The sequence below is a fragment of the Gaeumannomyces tritici genome, assembly GCF_000145635.1.
Source record: "Gaeumannomyces tritici R3-111a-1 unplaced genomic scaffold supercont2.6, whole genome shotgun sequence".
Classification (NCBI taxonomy): Eukaryota; Fungi; Ascomycota; class Sordariomycetes; order Magnaporthales; family Magnaporthaceae; genus Gaeumannomyces; species Gaeumannomyces tritici.
In genome coordinates, this window is record NW_008804550.1 from 1,060,552 (window position 1) to 1,077,662 (window position 17,111).

General features: G+C 56.7%; 4 protein-coding genes across 4 annotated transcripts; 1 reads left to right on the forward strand and 3 right to left on the reverse strand.

The window, feature by feature from the left end:
* The first annotated feature begins 447 nt into the window (after positions 1 to 447).
* Positions 448 to 4,389, forward strand: GGTG_10739 (hypothetical protein). The gene is made up of 2 exons (XM_009228615.1): positions 448 to 718; positions 785 to 4,389. The coding sequence occupies exons 1-2, from the start codon at positions 579 to 581 to the stop codon at positions 4,119 to 4,121; spliced, it is 3,477 nt and encodes a 1,158-aa protein (XP_009226879.1). The 5' UTR covers positions 448 to 578; the 3' UTR covers positions 4,122 to 4,389.
* Positions 4,390 to 6,786: 2,397 nt separating this feature from the next.
* GGTG_10740 (60S ribosomal protein L15) lies at positions 6,787 to 8,350 on the reverse strand. Its single transcript, XM_009228616.1, has 4 exons — positions 8,248 to 8,350; positions 8,029 to 8,123; positions 7,626 to 7,782; positions 6,787 to 7,522 (listed from the first exon to the last, which is right to left on the reverse strand). The coding sequence occupies exons 2-4, from the start codon at positions 8,113 to 8,115 to the stop codon at positions 7,155 to 7,157; spliced, it is 612 nt and encodes a 203-aa protein (XP_009226880.1). The 5' UTR covers positions 8,116 to 8,123; positions 8,248 to 8,350; the 3' UTR covers positions 6,787 to 7,154.
* Positions 8,351 to 8,554: 204 nt separating this feature from the next.
* GGTG_10741 (hypothetical protein) lies at positions 8,555 to 9,742 on the reverse strand (the record flags this gene model as incomplete). Its single annotated transcript, XM_009228617.1, has 4 exons — positions 8,555 to 9,159; positions 9,270 to 9,407; positions 9,477 to 9,612; positions 9,712 to 9,742. 4 exons carry the CDS (start codon positions 9,740 to 9,742, stop codon positions 8,631 to 8,633), a joined length of 834 nt encoding a protein of 277 aa, XP_009226881.1. The 3' UTR covers positions 8,555 to 8,630.
* Positions 9,743 to 10,096: 354 nt separating this feature from the next.
* GGTG_10742 (PSP1 domain-containing protein) lies at positions 10,097 to 16,649 on the reverse strand. The gene is made up of 4 exons (XM_009228618.1): positions 14,786 to 16,649; positions 12,487 to 14,284; positions 11,733 to 12,411; positions 10,097 to 11,643 (listed from the first exon to the last, which is right to left on the reverse strand). Exons 2-4 carry the CDS (start codon positions 14,003 to 14,005, stop codon positions 11,037 to 11,039), a joined length of 2,805 nt encoding a protein of 934 aa, XP_009226882.1. The 5' UTR covers positions 14,006 to 14,284; positions 14,786 to 16,649; the 3' UTR covers positions 10,097 to 11,036.
* Between the last annotated feature and the right edge of the window lie 462 nt (positions 16,650 to 17,111).

Below are 17,111 nucleotides of genomic sequence, written 5' to 3' on the forward strand. Positions count from 1 at the left end.
CCCTCGGCAAGGGAGAATGCAGGGCTGGTGGGCGGATGCAAGAGCTTGCATTCACTGCGTCTTGTTCCCCTTGCTGCCGTGTCGCACGACGCATGACGGCGTTGTGGACGGGAAGGGCGGGATACTGAAACGAAGGGAAAGATCTGCCTGGACGAGTTGGTGTGCTTGAACCGAAGTCGAAGGCGGCTAGGAAGAGGGGCAACAAGCGATGCTCCTGGTCTGGCGAATCCACGCTGCTTCAGGTCATGAGCGAGGGAGGCGTCTGGGCCCTACTGATAAAGTCAAGTAGGTACCTTGTGAGGTACCCTAGAAGATGGTATCGCGGTATGTCGGTCGCCTGGAGGAGATGGGACATGGCAGAGGAAAGTGGGGAATCCCAATGGGGAAGAACAGCTCTTATCTTATCATTTCGCGGCGCGAGCAGGGACCCATCAAAAAAGAGTGGCGGCGGGGAACCTGGTTGGCAACGACGCATCGCGACTGACGCAGAAAATTGTTCGCGCCGTGGAGAGCAAGAAGTAGCAAAAAGTAGCAAATAGCAGCACAAATAGCATGCCAGTCCCCGCGTCGCAGCAAACATGACTGTTGTCGACGACGGGTTCGAAGCCCTGCTGGAGCCCTTCTACAATGGCAAGAAGCTGACGGACCCGATCTCGACGGCCAAAGACAAGTGGCAGCTGCTGCCGGCCTTTCTCAAGGTCAAGGGCCTCGTAAAGCAGTGAGTATTGTTGGAGATAAATACTCACCAGAGGAACTACCGCTCACCACCCTTCTCCTTACACAGGCACATCGACTCGTACAACTTCTTCATCAACCATGAGATCAAGGAGATCGTTAATGCGAACCGCATCGTGCGCAGCGATGTCGAGAGCGGCTTCTTCCTCGAGTTCACCGACATCCGCGTCGGCAAGCCTAGTCGCGCCGAGTTCACCGACTTCAAGGCGCACAACGAGGTGTCGCCCATGGAGTGCCGCCTGCGCGACATGACATACGCCGCCCCCATCAAGGTCGACATCGCCTACTTCCGCGACAAGAAGAAGGTCATCCGCCGCAACGTGACGTTGGGCCGCATGCCCATCATGCTCAAGAGCTCGCAGTGCTGGCTGAGCGGCGCCACCAACTCGGAGATGGAGGACATGAACGAGTGTCCGCTCGACCCGGGCGGCTACTTCATCATCAACGGCACGGAAAAGGTCATCCTCATCCAGGAGCAGCTCAGCAAGAACCGTGTAATTGTGGAGGCTGATGAGAAGAACAACATCATCACTGCCTCAGTCACCAGTTCCACCCACGAGCGCAAGTCCAAGACGTATGTTACGCTCAAGAAGGAGCGCATCTCCCTGAATCACAACACCCTCGTTGAGCCCATCCCCATCGTCATCGTGCTCAAGGCCCTTGGCGGTCTTCCCGACTACGAGATCATGCAGCTCGTAGCGGGCGAGGACGCCCGGTACCAGGACGACTTCGCCGTCAACTTCGACGAGGCCACGCGCGCTGGCGTCTTTACCCAGCATCAGGCTCTGGAGTATGTCGGAGTTCGCGTCAAGGCGGGCTCAATCCGTACCAAGATGCCTGGCAGCGGCGGCATGGCCCGTCGAAACAACACAGAGGAGGGTCTCGAGGCTTTAGCCAACATGATCATCGGCCACGTGCCCATCGTGGGCCTTGACTTCTACCCCAAGGCCATCTACGTCGCCATGATGGTGCGTCGCGTTCTCATGGCCGCCCAAGACTTTAAGCTTGTCGATGACCGCGATTTCGTCGGCAACAAGCGTCTCGAGTTGGCCGGCCAGATGTTGTCGCTCCTCTTTGAGGATCTTTTCAAGAAGTTCATCACCGATCTCCGCTTCAACATAGACAAGGTGCTGCGCAAGTCTAACCGTGGCGTGCCCTTTGACCCCTTGAACTCCATCACGGCCACCTCGGGCCACATCACTGCCGGAATGAACCGGTCCATCTCGTCGGGCAATTGGTCCGTCAAGCGTTTCAACATGAACCGTGCCGGTGTGACGCACGTTCTGAGCCGGCTGAGCTACATCAGTGCCCTTGGCATGATGACGCGTATCAGCAGTCAGTTCGAGAAGACACGCAAGGTCAGTGGACCTCGCGCGCTGCAACCGTCGCAATGGGGTATGCTGTGTACGTCGGACACGCCCGAAGGAGAGGCGTGCGGTCTGGTGAAGAACTTGGCCATGATGACGCACATCACTACCCAGTTCCCCGAAGAGCCCGTCAAGCAGTGGATTCTTAGCCTGGACTCGGGCGCCGAGTCGCTCATAAACTTCTCTGGCTCCGAGATGCACCGACCAGGCAGCTACATGGTCAATGTCAACGGCACACCATTCGCTCTAACGGCCAACCCGGAGGAGTTTGCGCGCAAGTTCCGGACAATGCGCCGGAGAGGTTTCCTGTCGCCCTTTGTTAGCATAAACATCAACTACCACTTCTCCACCGTCAATATTGCAACCGACGAGGGCCGCATCTGCCGCCCATACATAATCGTGCAGAACGGCGTGCCCAACGTCCGGGATGAACACCTCGAGATGCTGCGGCAGGGCAGGGCCCAGTTTGATGACTTCCTGAACAAGGGCATTGTCGAGTACTTGGACGTCAACGAGGAGAACGACACACTCGTCGCGCTCTACGAGAAGGATGTGACGCCGGCACACACTCATCTGGAGATCGAGCCCTTCACAATCCTGGGTGCCGTTGCCGGCCTCATTCCTTTCCCACACCACAACCAGTCTCCCAGAAACACGTACCAGTGCGCTATGGGTAAACAAGCTATCGGCGCCATCGCCTACAACCAGTTTAACCGAATAGACACCCTGTTGTACACGCTCGTGTATCCGCAGCGGCCCATGGTGATTAGCAAGACCATCGAGCTCATCCATTACGACAAGCTACCAGCTGGCCAGAACGCAACCGTCGTCGTCATGTCTTATTCAGGCTATGATATCGAGGATGCGCTGGTGCTGAACAAGGCGTCCGTCGACCGCGGCTTCGGGCGCTGCCAGGTCTTCCGAAAGCACACGGCGGAGCTGCAGACATACGCCAACAACCGGAGCGAGGAGATTGGGCGCCCAGAGATTGACGAGGCCACTGGCCGGCACACGGACAAGAACGTGGCCATCGACGGCGACGGGCTCGCTACAGTTGGCTACCGCATCCATGCGGGCGAGGTCATGATCAAGAAGCTTACCCCGATCGATCAAGGGTCAACGGGGATCGGCAACGACGTGGGCTCCAACGACTACCGCGACACCTCCATATCATACCGTACCCCGGATCCTAGCTACATTGACAAGGTCATGGTGTCGCAGACGGAGAAGGAGCACATCCTGGTCAAGGTCCAGACGCGCCAGACGCGCCGTCCCGAGCTGGGCGACAAGTTTTCGTCGCGCCACGGCCAAAAGGGCGTGGTCGGCATCATCGTCGACCAGGAGGACATGCCGTTCCAGGACTCGGGCTTGGTGCCCGACATTATCATGAACCCACACGGTTTCCCCTCGCGAATGACGGTCGGCAAGCTGTTCGAGTGTCTGACGGGCAAGGCCAGCGTCGTCGAGGGTGAGAAGCGGTACGGCTACGGCGACGCCTTCCGCACCCACCCCGTCGAGGAGATGGGCGAGGCCTTGGTCCGGCACGGCTTCAGCTGGGAGGGCAAGGACTACTTCACGTCAGGCATCACGGGCGAGCCGCTCGAGGCCTACATCTTCAACGGCCCCATCTACTACCAGCGCCTCAAGCACATGGTCCAGGACAAGATGCACTCGCGCGCCAAGGGCCCCCGCGCCATCCTGACGCGCCAGCCCACCGAGGGTCGATCCAGGGACGGAGGTCTGCGCCTGGGCGAGATGGAGCGCGACTGCCTGATCGCCTACGGCGCTTCGCAGCTCCTGCTCGAGCGCCTCATGCTGTCGTCGGACGCTACCAGCATCGACATTTGCCAGCGTTGCGGCCTCTTTGGCTACAAGGGCTACTGCCAGACCTGCAAGAGTACCCGTGAGGTTACGGCCATGACCATGCCCTACGCTGCCAAGCTGCTAGTGCAGGAGCTGATTAGCATGAACGTCGGTGTGCGCCTGCAGCTCGAGGACGAGTTCCCGCATCCCGACTGATTTCTTGTCTTTTCTTTATTCCCCATATGTCCATGTACATATATCCCCGCCCATATTCGGAGTTTTGGAGGGCCAGGCGTCTATGACAGCGTCCTTGAGGGGAATTTTTACGTGCATGGCATAGCGCGGACGGTATCAAAGAGGCTGTTGTTGTTGTTTTTCCTTGATAATTTAGACAGGGAAATGTATATAGGCAAATAAGAGCGCGGTGACGTCGATACGCTTACTACATACATGGGTCTTGTTACCTTTTCAGCTCTGTGAACGCCCCCAAGTCGAGCAGCCGGCGGCGATCCCGGTCATGGAGGTCGCGCTGAGACCGATGTGTCTGCGTAGGAGCCCGCTGAGCGCCGCGTGAGATGCCTCGCAAGGCGCGCAGTAGGAGGTTATTTCGCTGCGCGGGATGCTCGGCGGTGCGGCCTCTTCCGCCAAGTAAGGACCTGAGAATTCCGGGTCGTGACGGGAGTAGATGTCGTCTCAGAAGGTGAGATGGACGCGGTAGGAGGCGTTGTGCGTGTGCCAGGAAGTAAGCCGGGCCCTATTGTTGTTGATGCCCGTCGTTTTTTTTAGGTCCACTCAACGGGACATTAGGGCGTTGGCACTTGGCGAATATGGACGTCATCTTCAAAATGCGATGTGTCGCCGTGTTGCCCCATGCCCAGGCCGTAAGCCGCTTCTGCCTCTGCAGCAGTTGTCAAGGCCACCACCCACCGATGGACGCAGTTTTAAAGACGCCGGAGGGAGGTGGTTGGCAGCGAGGGTCTTGAGGGGTTCTTTTGCAGCTCAAATCGGCCGCGAGGAATTCGAGGATGTGTACAGCGTTTCGGGGGAAGGGTACCGTGACGATTGCCGCCAGCGGGCTGTTAACGGACGCTCAAAGGCTTCCGTATTCTTCCCAAAACATGGGAATTCGTTTAGGCAAAACAGAATGGCTTGTGACAAAAAAAGTTTAGTGGTACATCCACGAGAACGGCGCGGGTAACGAGCCGGGGTTTGGCAAGAAGTGATGGCGGACATGAATTTGCTCCCCTCATAAAGAATCCGAAAACAACGTCAGATACAACGAGAGCAAAGCAATAAGAAAAAGGAAAAAAAACAAAAAAAAAAACTCACTGCCCAACCTCGAGGGTGGACAGCTACGAAACCTCCCACTTGGGCCCGTTTTCTTCGATCCCCTACGGGGGCTTGAACCCAGAACCCAAGCGGCTATTGCAGCGGAGTACAGGTAGGGTCCCGGTTGTCGACTCGACCCATCCTCATAACCGCTACACCAACTTGGCGTCCTCGGTGTTCGATGACTACAGACTGCGGGACACGTGCCTATATGCGGGGGTATGGGCCTAGGGAGGAGGAAGGCGCGCGCGCACGCGGCAGGTGCAATTGGCAAGGCGGCCGCAGGTGCACGCGTTCACGTTTCCGCGTCGTCCGGGCATTTTGATCTTTGCGTGTGCGCGCCATCGTGAAAGCGGGGACTGGAGGGGGCCAGGCTCGGGCGGTAATTTGAAGGAACAAGGAAATGTATGTTATTTGCATTGCCAAGTGTACCTAGGAGAGAGCAAGGGAGGTCGTAGGTACCTACATATGATATCTACAGCTTCTGCGTGCTGATAGGACAACTCCGACATATGCGACCAAGGCGATGCCGATTCCCATCCAGATCACATATGGCCGAGTTGCCTCGGGACGGGACGGGGTTGCTTTCGAGAGACTGGAAGTACAAGCGGCGGCTTAGCGCGAGCGCAATACCGGGCGCAAGAGAGATATCATGATAACAGGGAGACCTCCCGTTGATGGATATAACATTCTGTCATGACCACTCTCTTCGCATTCCCAGGGAGCATAGTCTGAAGTTTGGCTGACCTCGTGTATCATCCGCCACATGGTATAGTCGTATCTAGTCCTGGTCTGGGCGGCGCCCCCTTGCTTTATGTCGTCCAAAATGGCAGCAGGAGATAGACCCTCGAGGACGCACCGTCCTCGTCAAAACGGTGGGGGAAAAAAGTACCCAAGTCAACGAGACGCTCAAAGCAGACACGATAGCTATTTAGATAAAGATGCGAGTCTTTTTATAGCGTAAAGAAGCTGCCAGATTCACAGAAGAAGTCGCCGATGCCGCTGCAAGAGCGCTTTGATCACCTAGGCAAGTCCCAACTGCCTTATACGTATATGAAGGTTGCAATTCGGACATGTGAACAGCACTGTCTCGTCCGCTGCGCGCCAGGGCTACATGGAGACGATTGCATAGCCTGTCTAGAGTGTTGTTATAATCATCGGAGTAGAAGCTATTCCTAGAGCCGGTTAGAAGTAGATAAGACTAAATCTACATGTAGTTACGGGTTACTAGTCCCTAGATGTGGTAGTGGCTTGAGTAGGTTGAGGCAGCTGTGCCATGCATATCAGGGGTCCTAAGTAACGGCTTTGGTGGTTGAAGAACCAACAAAGCATGGTGGAAACGGCAGTTGGGAGGAGGAGTGATGTCGCGGAGAGGGTCTGCGAGAGCGCCTTCTTCCCATATAAGTCCCCAATATGGCCTTTTACCCACTTTCTCGCATGCAGCGTGTAACACCGACACTGGTACCGACCCAATCGTTGACGTGTCGCTCCCGAAGCAGCCCTGGCACATATTGGGATACACAACACATGATCACTTTGCATGCTTTCATCGCCGCGGATACTGCCGTATCAGAGTCTAGCCACTATGTCAAAAGGTATCGCGTCAAAAGGGATCTCCACCAGGAGAACGCCTGCCTTGTTCATTTTGCTATCATTTGAAGTTTTCATGTCCCTTCGCCCAAAATCAAGAGAGTTCCCATGAGCCGATATGCACGCCCCATACAACGAGACCAAGGCCGAATGACCTGCGCCGATAACAAGCCCAGGCTTTTCCCCCCAAACCAAAGTACGAATCGAGGTAATAACGCAACCATCCCAGAGGTCCCGGTCTCCCCCTGCTGCCATAGCCAATCGTCTTCGCCGCCGCCGCTGCCGCCATGTCCACTTTCGTGGAGCATAGACGGCGAGCGAGCGAGACGCTTAGCGGTAGCGCCACAGGGACAGGGTGTTGTGCCTCTTCCACGTCTTCCTGCGGCCGGCCGTGGTCTTGTTGTAGCGGTGACCCTTGTTGAGGCCGCGCGACTTCTTGCCGGTGGCGGTGAGGCCGCGGGACTCGCGGTGCTTGTGCACCGGGTTGACGATCCAGCTGATGCGGGGGTCGCGGCGGATCGCCTTGTGCTGGGGGTCAACGAGGATGACCTCGTAGTACTTGTAGGTGGAGTCCTGGTTGATCCAGTAGGAGTTGAGAACGCGCAGGTTGGCGCAGCGGCGGCCGACACGCTCCTCGGCGGTGGACTTGAGCGAACGCTGGTACTTGAGCTGGTTCACACCCTGGTTGGTGGGCTTGCCTATTGCGGGGAAGGGTATGGGTTAGAGCTGATCATTCTCACTTGGCTGTCACACCGGTCTGCACCGCTCCCAGGTCGCCAGCGGACAAGGAACACAACATACCATAGGTGGCGCCCTTGGGAACAGGTCGCTTGCGGCCACCACGACGGACGCGCACGCGGTAGATGACATAGCCCTGCTTGGCCTTGTATCCGAGGCGGCGGGCCTTGTCGGGGCGCGAGGGGCGCGAGGCGCGGTGGATGACGTTAAGCTGGCGGTACTGTTTTTGTTGCGAAATACACTCTCAGCAAATGTTCAACGAGTGTAGATCGAGGACGGGCTGTCTCTGCTTGTCGTCTCTCGCACCGTCCTTCAGCCTGCCCACGACCAACAATTCGAGTGGCATGTGCGAGGCTTGGGGAATAGGTCGAAAGGCGGACAAGAGGACAGCCTCGGCCGGCCCAAAAAAAAAGCCATGATCGATCGATCGATCGAGTCGGAACGGTGGTGTCTTTGTTCAACGTACTTCCCAGCAGCGGACGCGCAGCAGGAAGCGCAAGATATCCGACTGCTTCTTTTTCTGAAGCTCCTCGACGTATTTGAGGGCACCCATTTTGGCGGCTGGAAGGCGGACGGCGAGAGGTCAATTGTCAGTTGTGGGCGCCTGCAAACAATAGGATAGCTCCGAGATGACCAGTCGATGCTCGGAAAGAAGGATAGAGGCAGAGTACTGCTGGTCACGTACCTGGTTGTTGTGATGCCTTAACTTACCGTTGGGCTTCTTTTTTTCGTGATGCTGCCGAAAATGGGGGGAAAGGAATTTGCTAGGCAAGAAATTTGGATTCACCTCGACCCGCCAAGTAGGGCAAGCAAACCCTCCCACCACGCTAGTCCAATTTGGTACTAGACTCCATAAAAGCATAAAAGCCAAGCTGCCCCGCTTCCTGTTGCTGCTTCCCTGTCATGATGACTCAGCTGATCCATGTTCTTGATGCTCAGGAGGTGGGTGGCACGTTGGGTGACTGGGCCAGAGAAGCAAAACAAAAGGCAATGCGTATTATTTCCTTCCGTCTGTCTTGCGCAGCATTACTATAGGGTATATGCTCAAACACACTGGCTTCAAACTCATTACGTAGCGTTGTCCACCTGTCGCCCATCCTGCGCATCAGATCCCGTTGCAAGCATGCGAAGCGCCTTCACCTGCACCCCGCGGGCTTTGCCCCAGCTGCCAGTGCCGCTGGCCGCGCCGCCACTCTTCTTGAAGCTGTCTATGGCCATCTCCCCTTTCTCATCAAGGCCCTCGGTGCCAGGATCACGCGGCCGTTCCTCCGTGATCATGCAAATCGCGATGTGCTTGGCCCAGATGTGTGCGAAATCGACAATCTGATCGAGGCTCTGCGTATCTTCCAACCATTTGGCCTCGCTGTCATCTAGGAGCCTGCTTCCATCGTCTGGTGGCTGCTCGTTACCATCCAGCTTCTCCTGGTTGACGTGTTTGACACTTTGGTAATTGGCTAGCGTCGACTTGCAGGCGTGAAACAGGGTCTCGGTGGCCTGGAAGAGCCTCTGCTCCTCTTTGCTGCCACCGCTGGACGCTATAACCCGACTATAGACATCTGGGGCGTCCCCGGCGAGATCTTCTTCGCTCTGGGCAGACCTGGTTAGGAGGGTTGGCGAGCTGTCAGCTCTGGGGGATAGCCCTCTGACGGGATATATGCGCAAGCAAGACAGAATCGACAGCCGGGTGTACATAGCGCCCCAACTTACGTGTCTCTATCTTCTTCTCCCTCAGTCTGTGCTCCTTTTAGGTCTTGCAAGATAGTTTGCTGTGTCTCCGTGATCTGCCTGGCGACTGTGCTAGCGGTGAGCTGATCATCCTCGAAGTCTGTGTTCCTAGCACTCGCTCTAGTTCAACCGTCCCTTGGTGTCAGAAAAGCGCCTACTTCATCTCTCAGGTCACGCAAGATAACGTACTGGGACGCGGCCGCTTCCGAGTCATCGGCAGACTCCTGGCTGCTGTGAGCGCGAGCGCGAGCTTGTGTCTGCCGTGTGGTTCGCTTTGTCGGCCTGGGATCGTTATCGTTGTATTCTGAACTATTGCTGCCGGTCGCTTGGTGGTGTGAGTGCTTCAGCAAAATAATCCGCGAAATCTGTGCATTGGCTACCAATCTGAGTACCTAGGTACCTAGTCAGGTATTGGCCGACTTACTCTCGAGCAGTCGCTTTCTTCTTGGTGGCATATTAGAATTGCCTGCGGGTTTCTGAGGCCGGCTACGCGTTGTGAGGGGCAGGAGCCGGGAGACGAGTGATTCCCGCGTCAGGTGTTCGATGGAGGCTGTCGAACGTGATGGAAATGAATGTGCAGTCGATATATGGTAGGACCTGCTGGGGGATACCGTCATAACCTAAGCGTGCAGAGACAAGGCATCCAAACGGGAAGGTGCGGTTCAAGGCTCTCCTTGCGCAATGGATTTTCAGCCCGACTGATGGCATCACAAGCCAGGAAGGAGCAGACGGATGGCGATCCAACACTTACTTCCTTCGTAGCACCACCACTTGTAACACCGAGAAACACCAAGCATCAGCACGATAGGTCGAGAACAAAACAATAACTATTTTGTACCTACACGGTACCCTCCCCTTCTTCCTAACCCAGTCTAAATGCAAAGGGGCAGGACAAAATCTTTTAGTAATAGCCGAAGACAAAAGATAATCCAGTCGTACACGAGAAAAATTCCGGCTTCGCAAGAACCAAAACCCAGACAGTCCCTTTTGTAGTGTCGATATTACATCATGCTCGTGCCGACAGGTTTGAAGAAAGGGACAAGAAAACATGAGAGAAAAATAAGTCTTTCTATGACGAGCCCAATCTGCAACAAAATTGAAATCTCTCTGCAGTTCTTTCCATCCATGGTCATCATATCCCCAACCTGCGATAGGAAACAGAAAAAGAAGGAATGTCTGTGTCGGGAAGAAGTAAGAGGTGAAGCGATCTGCCCACCGCGGTGCCATGTCCAAGCGCATCATGCGTAGGGCTGCCGATGAAGGAGATAGGTGAAGGAGGGAGCGGCAAATTGGTGTAGTGCAAGATTTATGCGGTAAAAATCATCGTCGTGAGGTCGATCCCGCCGTCGTCCCGAGACACAGCGGCTAGAAGGCAGCGAAACTGGTTGATAGCTCCACAAGAGGACGAATGAAAGAAATGAGCTCATATTGTAGATTATGAGATGGCAGACATTCTGTATTTGTTTCGAGGGTCGTGTGGCGAGCCGAGGCCTGGTGGCCAGCCATGTGTGAAGCAACGATGCTTTACCTCGGTTCTGGTTGGAATAGTAATCTTGTATGCTGATTTTCTCCTGCGCTCTCAGGGGGAAGGGCGGGCGTTAAGGCCTAGATATAGAACGCGCAAGCGAATGCGCGAGATCCAGAAAGGGTATCGAGAGTCGTGGCAACGAGTGGGGTGAGCCTCTAGATCACGGTAGTGAAGGAGGTGGCCAAGAGCGCAGGCCGATTGATAATGTGGGCTTCTTCAAATCAGCGCGAGTTGAGGGACAAGCCCTGGAAAGAGGCAGTCATGTCGCCAGGTGCGACAAGCGGCGAGATTCCTTGGTCGTGCTGCCCAGCCCCGCCAGACTGCGGAGTCGGAAGACGGGTACGCATCGACGCATAGTCAACAACTCCCGGATGGAAGTTGGCTGGGTAAGAGTCGCCGGTAGGAACTATGCCCATCACAAAAGGCAGTCCCGTGCCCGTGGCAGGCCTGCCAGCGTTTGCGAAGGCATTGTAAGGAGCGTATTGGTAGCCAGAAGCTGCAGCATAGCCTGCTGTTGGCACGGCAGGCCGATCCGCACCAAACGGTTGAGGGAAGGCGGCAGCTGGTGACTGAAAGGTGCGGTTCGCCTGGGGCTCGGGCTGAGTGTTTTGCCGTCGGTCAGAGTTTGCACCGCCGCGGCCAACTCCAACTGCGCCAGGACCAATTCCGCTGGGCGCTTGCAACCCCAGCGGCTGGCTCGCAAAGGACGCCGGGTTGATAGCCGACATCCAGATCCGGGTTTTGTAGATCTTGAAGAGATCGGTCACCAGGGAGTTGAAGTTGATGTATGAATCAGCAAAGTAGTAGAAGGTCAACTTCTTCCAGTCCCTATCACATCAAAACGTGGCCTGTGTCAGTCTTTGATCGTGCGGGTGGAGGATTTGCGGATGTTGGGGGAAAAGGGGCCAGGGGCTTACATCTGGAACTCGGCGTCAAGGATCTCCATGTTGAGGCCATGCTCTTTGACTTTCTGCATGCAAACCCGCTTCGCCTTGGCTTCGTTGCCTTCTTTGTCCCGCAGCGCTTGGATCTCGTGGTTCTGAGCAAGCCTCTTGATAAGCTTGGGCTTCAGCTCGCCGGCGTTGGGCTCCTGCATGTGGTGCTGACCCGGAGGCCCCATGCCACCGACGGCGCTGCCCTGGAGGCCGTTGGACGCTGCCATGAGCCCCGCACCGACGCCATCCTGCGCAACGCCTGCATTCTGCGAGTACATCATGAGCCACTTGTAGTGTTCCTCGGCGAAGTGCTCCTTCTGCCGCTTTGCCTCGACCCAGTCGACATTATCGGCCGCCACGGTGCCGAGGTCAGTTCCACGGTCTGCTTCGACGATGACCAGATCGCCAGGCTTGACAGTCAGGCCCGTGCCATCCTGGATGTAGAAGACATCGGCCCTGGCACACTTGAAGAGGACGACGTGCAGCGGCGTCGACCGGTTCGGCTGCGTGATGCCATACATGGCTCGATGGGGCGAGGCAGGGCGGTTCGAGAATGGAGCATGCATCGCATACGAGTACGGACTAGCGAACGCATGATGCCCCACAATCTGCTGCTGTTGCGGAGCGCTCGCCATGTTTGCAGCGCCGGTGAAATAGGATGCTAGCGGAGTCAGGTTAGCAGACGCCCTTCGCGGACAGAGGCAGAGGGAACTCGACCATTCGATTTGAAACTTACCGTGGTTCGTAGCGGGGAACGTAGGATTTTCGGGAAACGGCGAGTTGAAATCCTGCGCAGACTGCGGCTCCTGTGTGAGCCCTTCGTGGGCCAGGACCTGGTCGGCAAGAGAGCTGATTGATGGCTGCCTTTGCGGGACATCGGCAAAAGAATGCCTCCGACTCTGGGGAAGGTCACCGAGACCACCAAAACCCAGGGAGCTCTGCCAATAGGCCTTTTTGACGTTCTCCAGCTTCCTGTTTTCCACGGTGAACGGCGAGCGGAAGTGAGGGGCACCCACACCATACTCGCTCATCCGCCGACCCAGCGCTCTTCTGGCTGCAACATCGCTTCCGTCGTATGACTCATCCAGCTCATCGATAGCATAGTCCAGCTCCTCTGTCACGGGCGCCTGGATACCGTATCCATTGCCCAGACCATACCCGGTAGATGCTCTAGGTCGCAAGCGAGAGTTGTGATATTGCTGCTGCTGCTGTTGTTGCTGGTGCTGCTGTTGGTGGTGGTGGTGCTGCTGCTGGTGCTGCTGGTGCTGTTGCTGCTGTTGTTGCTGCTGCTGCTGCTGCTGTTGTTGTTGCTGCTGCTGCTGCTGTTGTTGTTGTTGTTGTTGTTGTTGTTGTTGTTGTCGGAGAAGCTGATTCTCCCTCGTCAGCATCTCAATAGTCCTGTCAACGGACTGGTGCTGGCTCCCTTGCAAAGATTCACCACTCTCCTCATCGTCGTCGTCGACCTCCTTAACCTTGCCCAGCATGCCTTCATTCGACATCTCACTGAGCATGCTAGGCCGTGAGGGGCGGTGCTGGAGTCCAGAGTGCGGGATCGGCCGAGACCGGCCACCCAGGATGGCCGAGCCGCCCATGACACCTGTCGTCGAGTCAGGATCGAGCTGGCCGACCGAGTAAGATTGCGATCGATACGTCTTGGGCGTGGGATGCAGAGGGATAGCGAAGGGTATTTGTGAATTCGGAGCATCCCTGGGTCCCGGAGAGGTCTGAGGCGGACCGACTTCGGACGCGGGAAAGAAAGAGCCGCTAGACCCTGGAGGATGGAGCGAGGTTGGCGAAGGCAGAACTTCGGAGAGCCTCGAAGGCGGCTCCTTCCTCTCCGTGTTCCATATGGCCGTGCCCCAAGAAAAGGCGCTCGAGGCCGTATGGGCACGACTCAAGACGGCTGGGTTGGGATGAGAACCCCAGGCGCCACCAGCACCAGGCTCGACCGAGGGGGTGCTCGGGTGGGAAGCCGTGGGAGACATGTTGCTGCTGGCAAATGAGCCTTTCCTGGGGCGGCTAGCACTCTGGCTCGTGTCGTTCAACCACGACGCCCTGCGAACGGGCTTGTGCTGGGGGATGGACGGATGGGGTTGGTCCTGGCGGTTCTCCGCTTCGTCCTCGGAGCTGGCCAGAGCCTCTGAGTCAGGGGTCGCCCGTCGATGCAGTTTGTCCAGCAAGCCGTTTGCTGTGGCCGCAGTGAGGCCTACGGCGCCTTTGGACGGGGCACCGGTCTTGAGCGTGCCGGAGCTCATCGTCAGTGAGGGGTACAAGGTGACGCGCGAAGGGACGACAGCGACGCCTCATGCACACCAGATCCTCTCGAGAAAAGGATGGTTTCGTCCCGGGACGCACGGCTGCTCGCCGGGACGGTTGTCAGGCAGCAAGGATGCCCGATCACGCAGTTTACGCAGCCCGTGCTCTCGGACGGGGGAATGCGGATGGTGCGTGCTTGTGTCTTGCGTGCTTTGCGTGACGGCGAGGATGATGGCTCCACAGCCAAGAATTATGATGGATGAGAGTGGTTACCAGGTCTGCAGCATGGTCGGTCAGCAAATGAGCTTGGGCGCGACGGTGGGATTGCTGTATCCGCAGAAAGGGCGCCAGGGTGTGCTGCGTTGTCGCTGCGATGGAGCGAAACGAGAAAGCCAAAAGCGCGAAGCGGGCACCGGCAGCCAAATTGGAGAGGGGCTCTAATTTGCCGCCGCATCGGCCTTCTGGCAACCGTCGACTGACGGGATTGCCCGAGCGACCGTGGCAAACCGATTCCCGCGCACCCCGGCATCCCCAGACCATTGCGCACTTGCCCGGCTGGGTGCGGCATCTGCCCTGCTTGAAACATCGCTTGCGTGCAGCCTCAGATCCGTTTCTAGTAGCCGCCGTCTGCGCCGCCCAACGAGAACCGCCTGTTGCGTGTGGCGCCAACTTGGCAGGCCGCGCGCACACGAAACCCCACGAGATCCAACTAGCTAGACGGCGGGGGAGTGGCCATCGCAATGGGAAGGGTGTGTCGACAAAAGAAGCAGCAGACCTACCAGTCGATGTGCAGATGATCCAAATCTATAGGCCGCGGGGGGTATCTGAAAGAAAGGGACAGTCTAAGATGCTTGAGGCCGTCGGGCGCGTCGTTCGTAAAGATGAAAATAAAAGAAGAATAAGTAATGCACCCTCGTTGCGTCGGCTCCAGGAAACGCCGCTGTCTTTGTTTCCTTTCTTTTTTTAGGCTTGCGAGCCTAGGCCTACTCGCGTCGGTCGTGTGTCGTACGTCGTCAGAAGTGTGGGGCGTCGTCGATAATTAACATGGACAGTCGTAAGGTCCAGGTCGAGGCGCGGAAAAGGGGAATAGCGAGGTAAAGGAAGAAAGATAGTATGTAGGGAGGGAGGTTGGGTGGAAGGGGAATCGAAGGAATTACGGCGGGAAGTCGCTGTAAGGGGGTATAAAATCGCCCAAGTCTAAAAGCCTGCCTCTAGAAACCCACACGATTCTCTTGGAAAGGTATTTTTTTTCTCGTTCTTTTTCTTCTCGCTTTATTTTTTCCTCCTTTTTCCTTTTCCTTTCCTCAATTAGGTGGGCGCCCGGGCGAAATGGATGAGTGAGACGGAGTGGGAAAAGGTGGAACAAAAAGAGATGGTCGGGTAGAATGCGGCCTCGCCTTGTACAGCAGCTCCGGCTTTTCTTTGGGCCACGACGGGTTGCAACGGAGCTATGCGTGGCCCATTGTTGGCGCCGGCTGATGGGCTGTCGCACTGGGCTGTCGGGCTGGGAATGGATCGAGGTTGCAGCGCAAGCTTGGTTGTCTGACAAGGATAGTGCCAAAAAATTTTTTTTGGCAAGGCAAGCAGTTGGGCGCGCCTCGTCGCTCCGATCTAGGACAGCCGGAGTCTATTGACACGCGCGCACTCCAGATCGATGGTCGGGCGGCACTGGGGAGGCTAGCACTGGATGGGGATTCGAGGGCGAGAGGGAGAGAAGCAGATAGGCAGGTTTGCGAGGTCGGGGTCGGGTATGCAGAGTCGACAGGAGCGTCGGCTTTAGCTCAGCAGCGCGCCGCTAATAAAGAAACAACAGCTGGCGCGGGCTTGGAGTTTGGGGTGGGCGGTTTAGAAAGAGGGGTTGCTCTGCCTGGGTGTGGTGGTCTGTGTTCTTCAATGTCCAATGTGGCTGCGAGGGGTCGGCTGTATCAAAGCCTGAACGCTGGGGCAACCACGTTCTGGGGTGTGGGTTTTTCTGGAAATGTTTCTGTTTATGCGACGCCTCGCTGATTGGCCGCAACCTCTGGATCGCTGCGGGTGACACTGACAGGATGTGGATGCGGATGCCGTTGATGCTGCCAGTGTGTTGGTCGCCGAGGCTGCTATCGGCTGGCGAGGGAGATTGAATGCCCTGACAAAAAAATGCTCGAGGCGACGACTTCGCGGTTGGTCCTCGAGAGTGAGACGCATCAAGGATGAGCCTAGATGCGGAGTCGGGGAACAAGGCTGAGCAAATCGGGGGAGGAATGTGGAAAGAAGATGAAGAAAAAAAGAAAAAAAAAGAGAGCCGAATAGATGGGCCTGGTCAGAAAAGGGTAAGGACCGAGAGAGGGCTTGCCTTGAGATGACCAGGTGAGGAGAACGAAGTGGATAAGATTCAGGCGAGGCCGCCTTGGACGACGGGCAGGTATGGAGGTGGTGTCTCGTCTAGGTGTGTGTGCGCTAGGATGCCCCTCCAGCTGAGGCCGTCTGTCTCTCTAGCGTGCGTGTTCTCCTCGCCGCGTGCTCTCTCCGCAATGCGCGATGATGCTGTCGGCGTGCTAGCTTCTAGATATTATTTCTTAATCTTGCTTTGCTGCCAGCAAGCGGGTTTGTGCGCGTCCTCTGCCCTTTTCTTTCTCCGCCTCCAGCACCAAAAGCTTCAAGCCATCGCAGGACGTCTGGCTTGGCTGGAGTGGCGGGAAGGGAGGGTGCAATAAATGGATTGATTACATCCACCCGTTCCCCACCCGACCCGTCTTTGCCTCCTTGATCTGGCCCACTGAGGGGCTGAGCTTGCCCTGCAGCAGATTCAAAAGGGTCACAAGGGGGGTGAGCCGCCAACTTTCAGGCCCTCTGAATGGCTCAAACCAAGGGCAAACTTTTCCCAGCTCGCCTCCAAGCCATGATGCGCCTCGCTGCCCGCTCACACCCCAGTCGAATCACATCATCGCAGCTTTTATTCTTTTCCTGCCAGAGCTGGGGCCGGGGTCTACCTGTACCTGTATCTGCCGCTAGGCTTAAGACGTTTGACTACCCAGACACTAAGCTTCGGGTTTGGGAACATCAGCCGGCTATCGTTCTCCTTTTTGCGCGGCCTGAGTGCGAAGGACAAAGCCGTCGTGATCT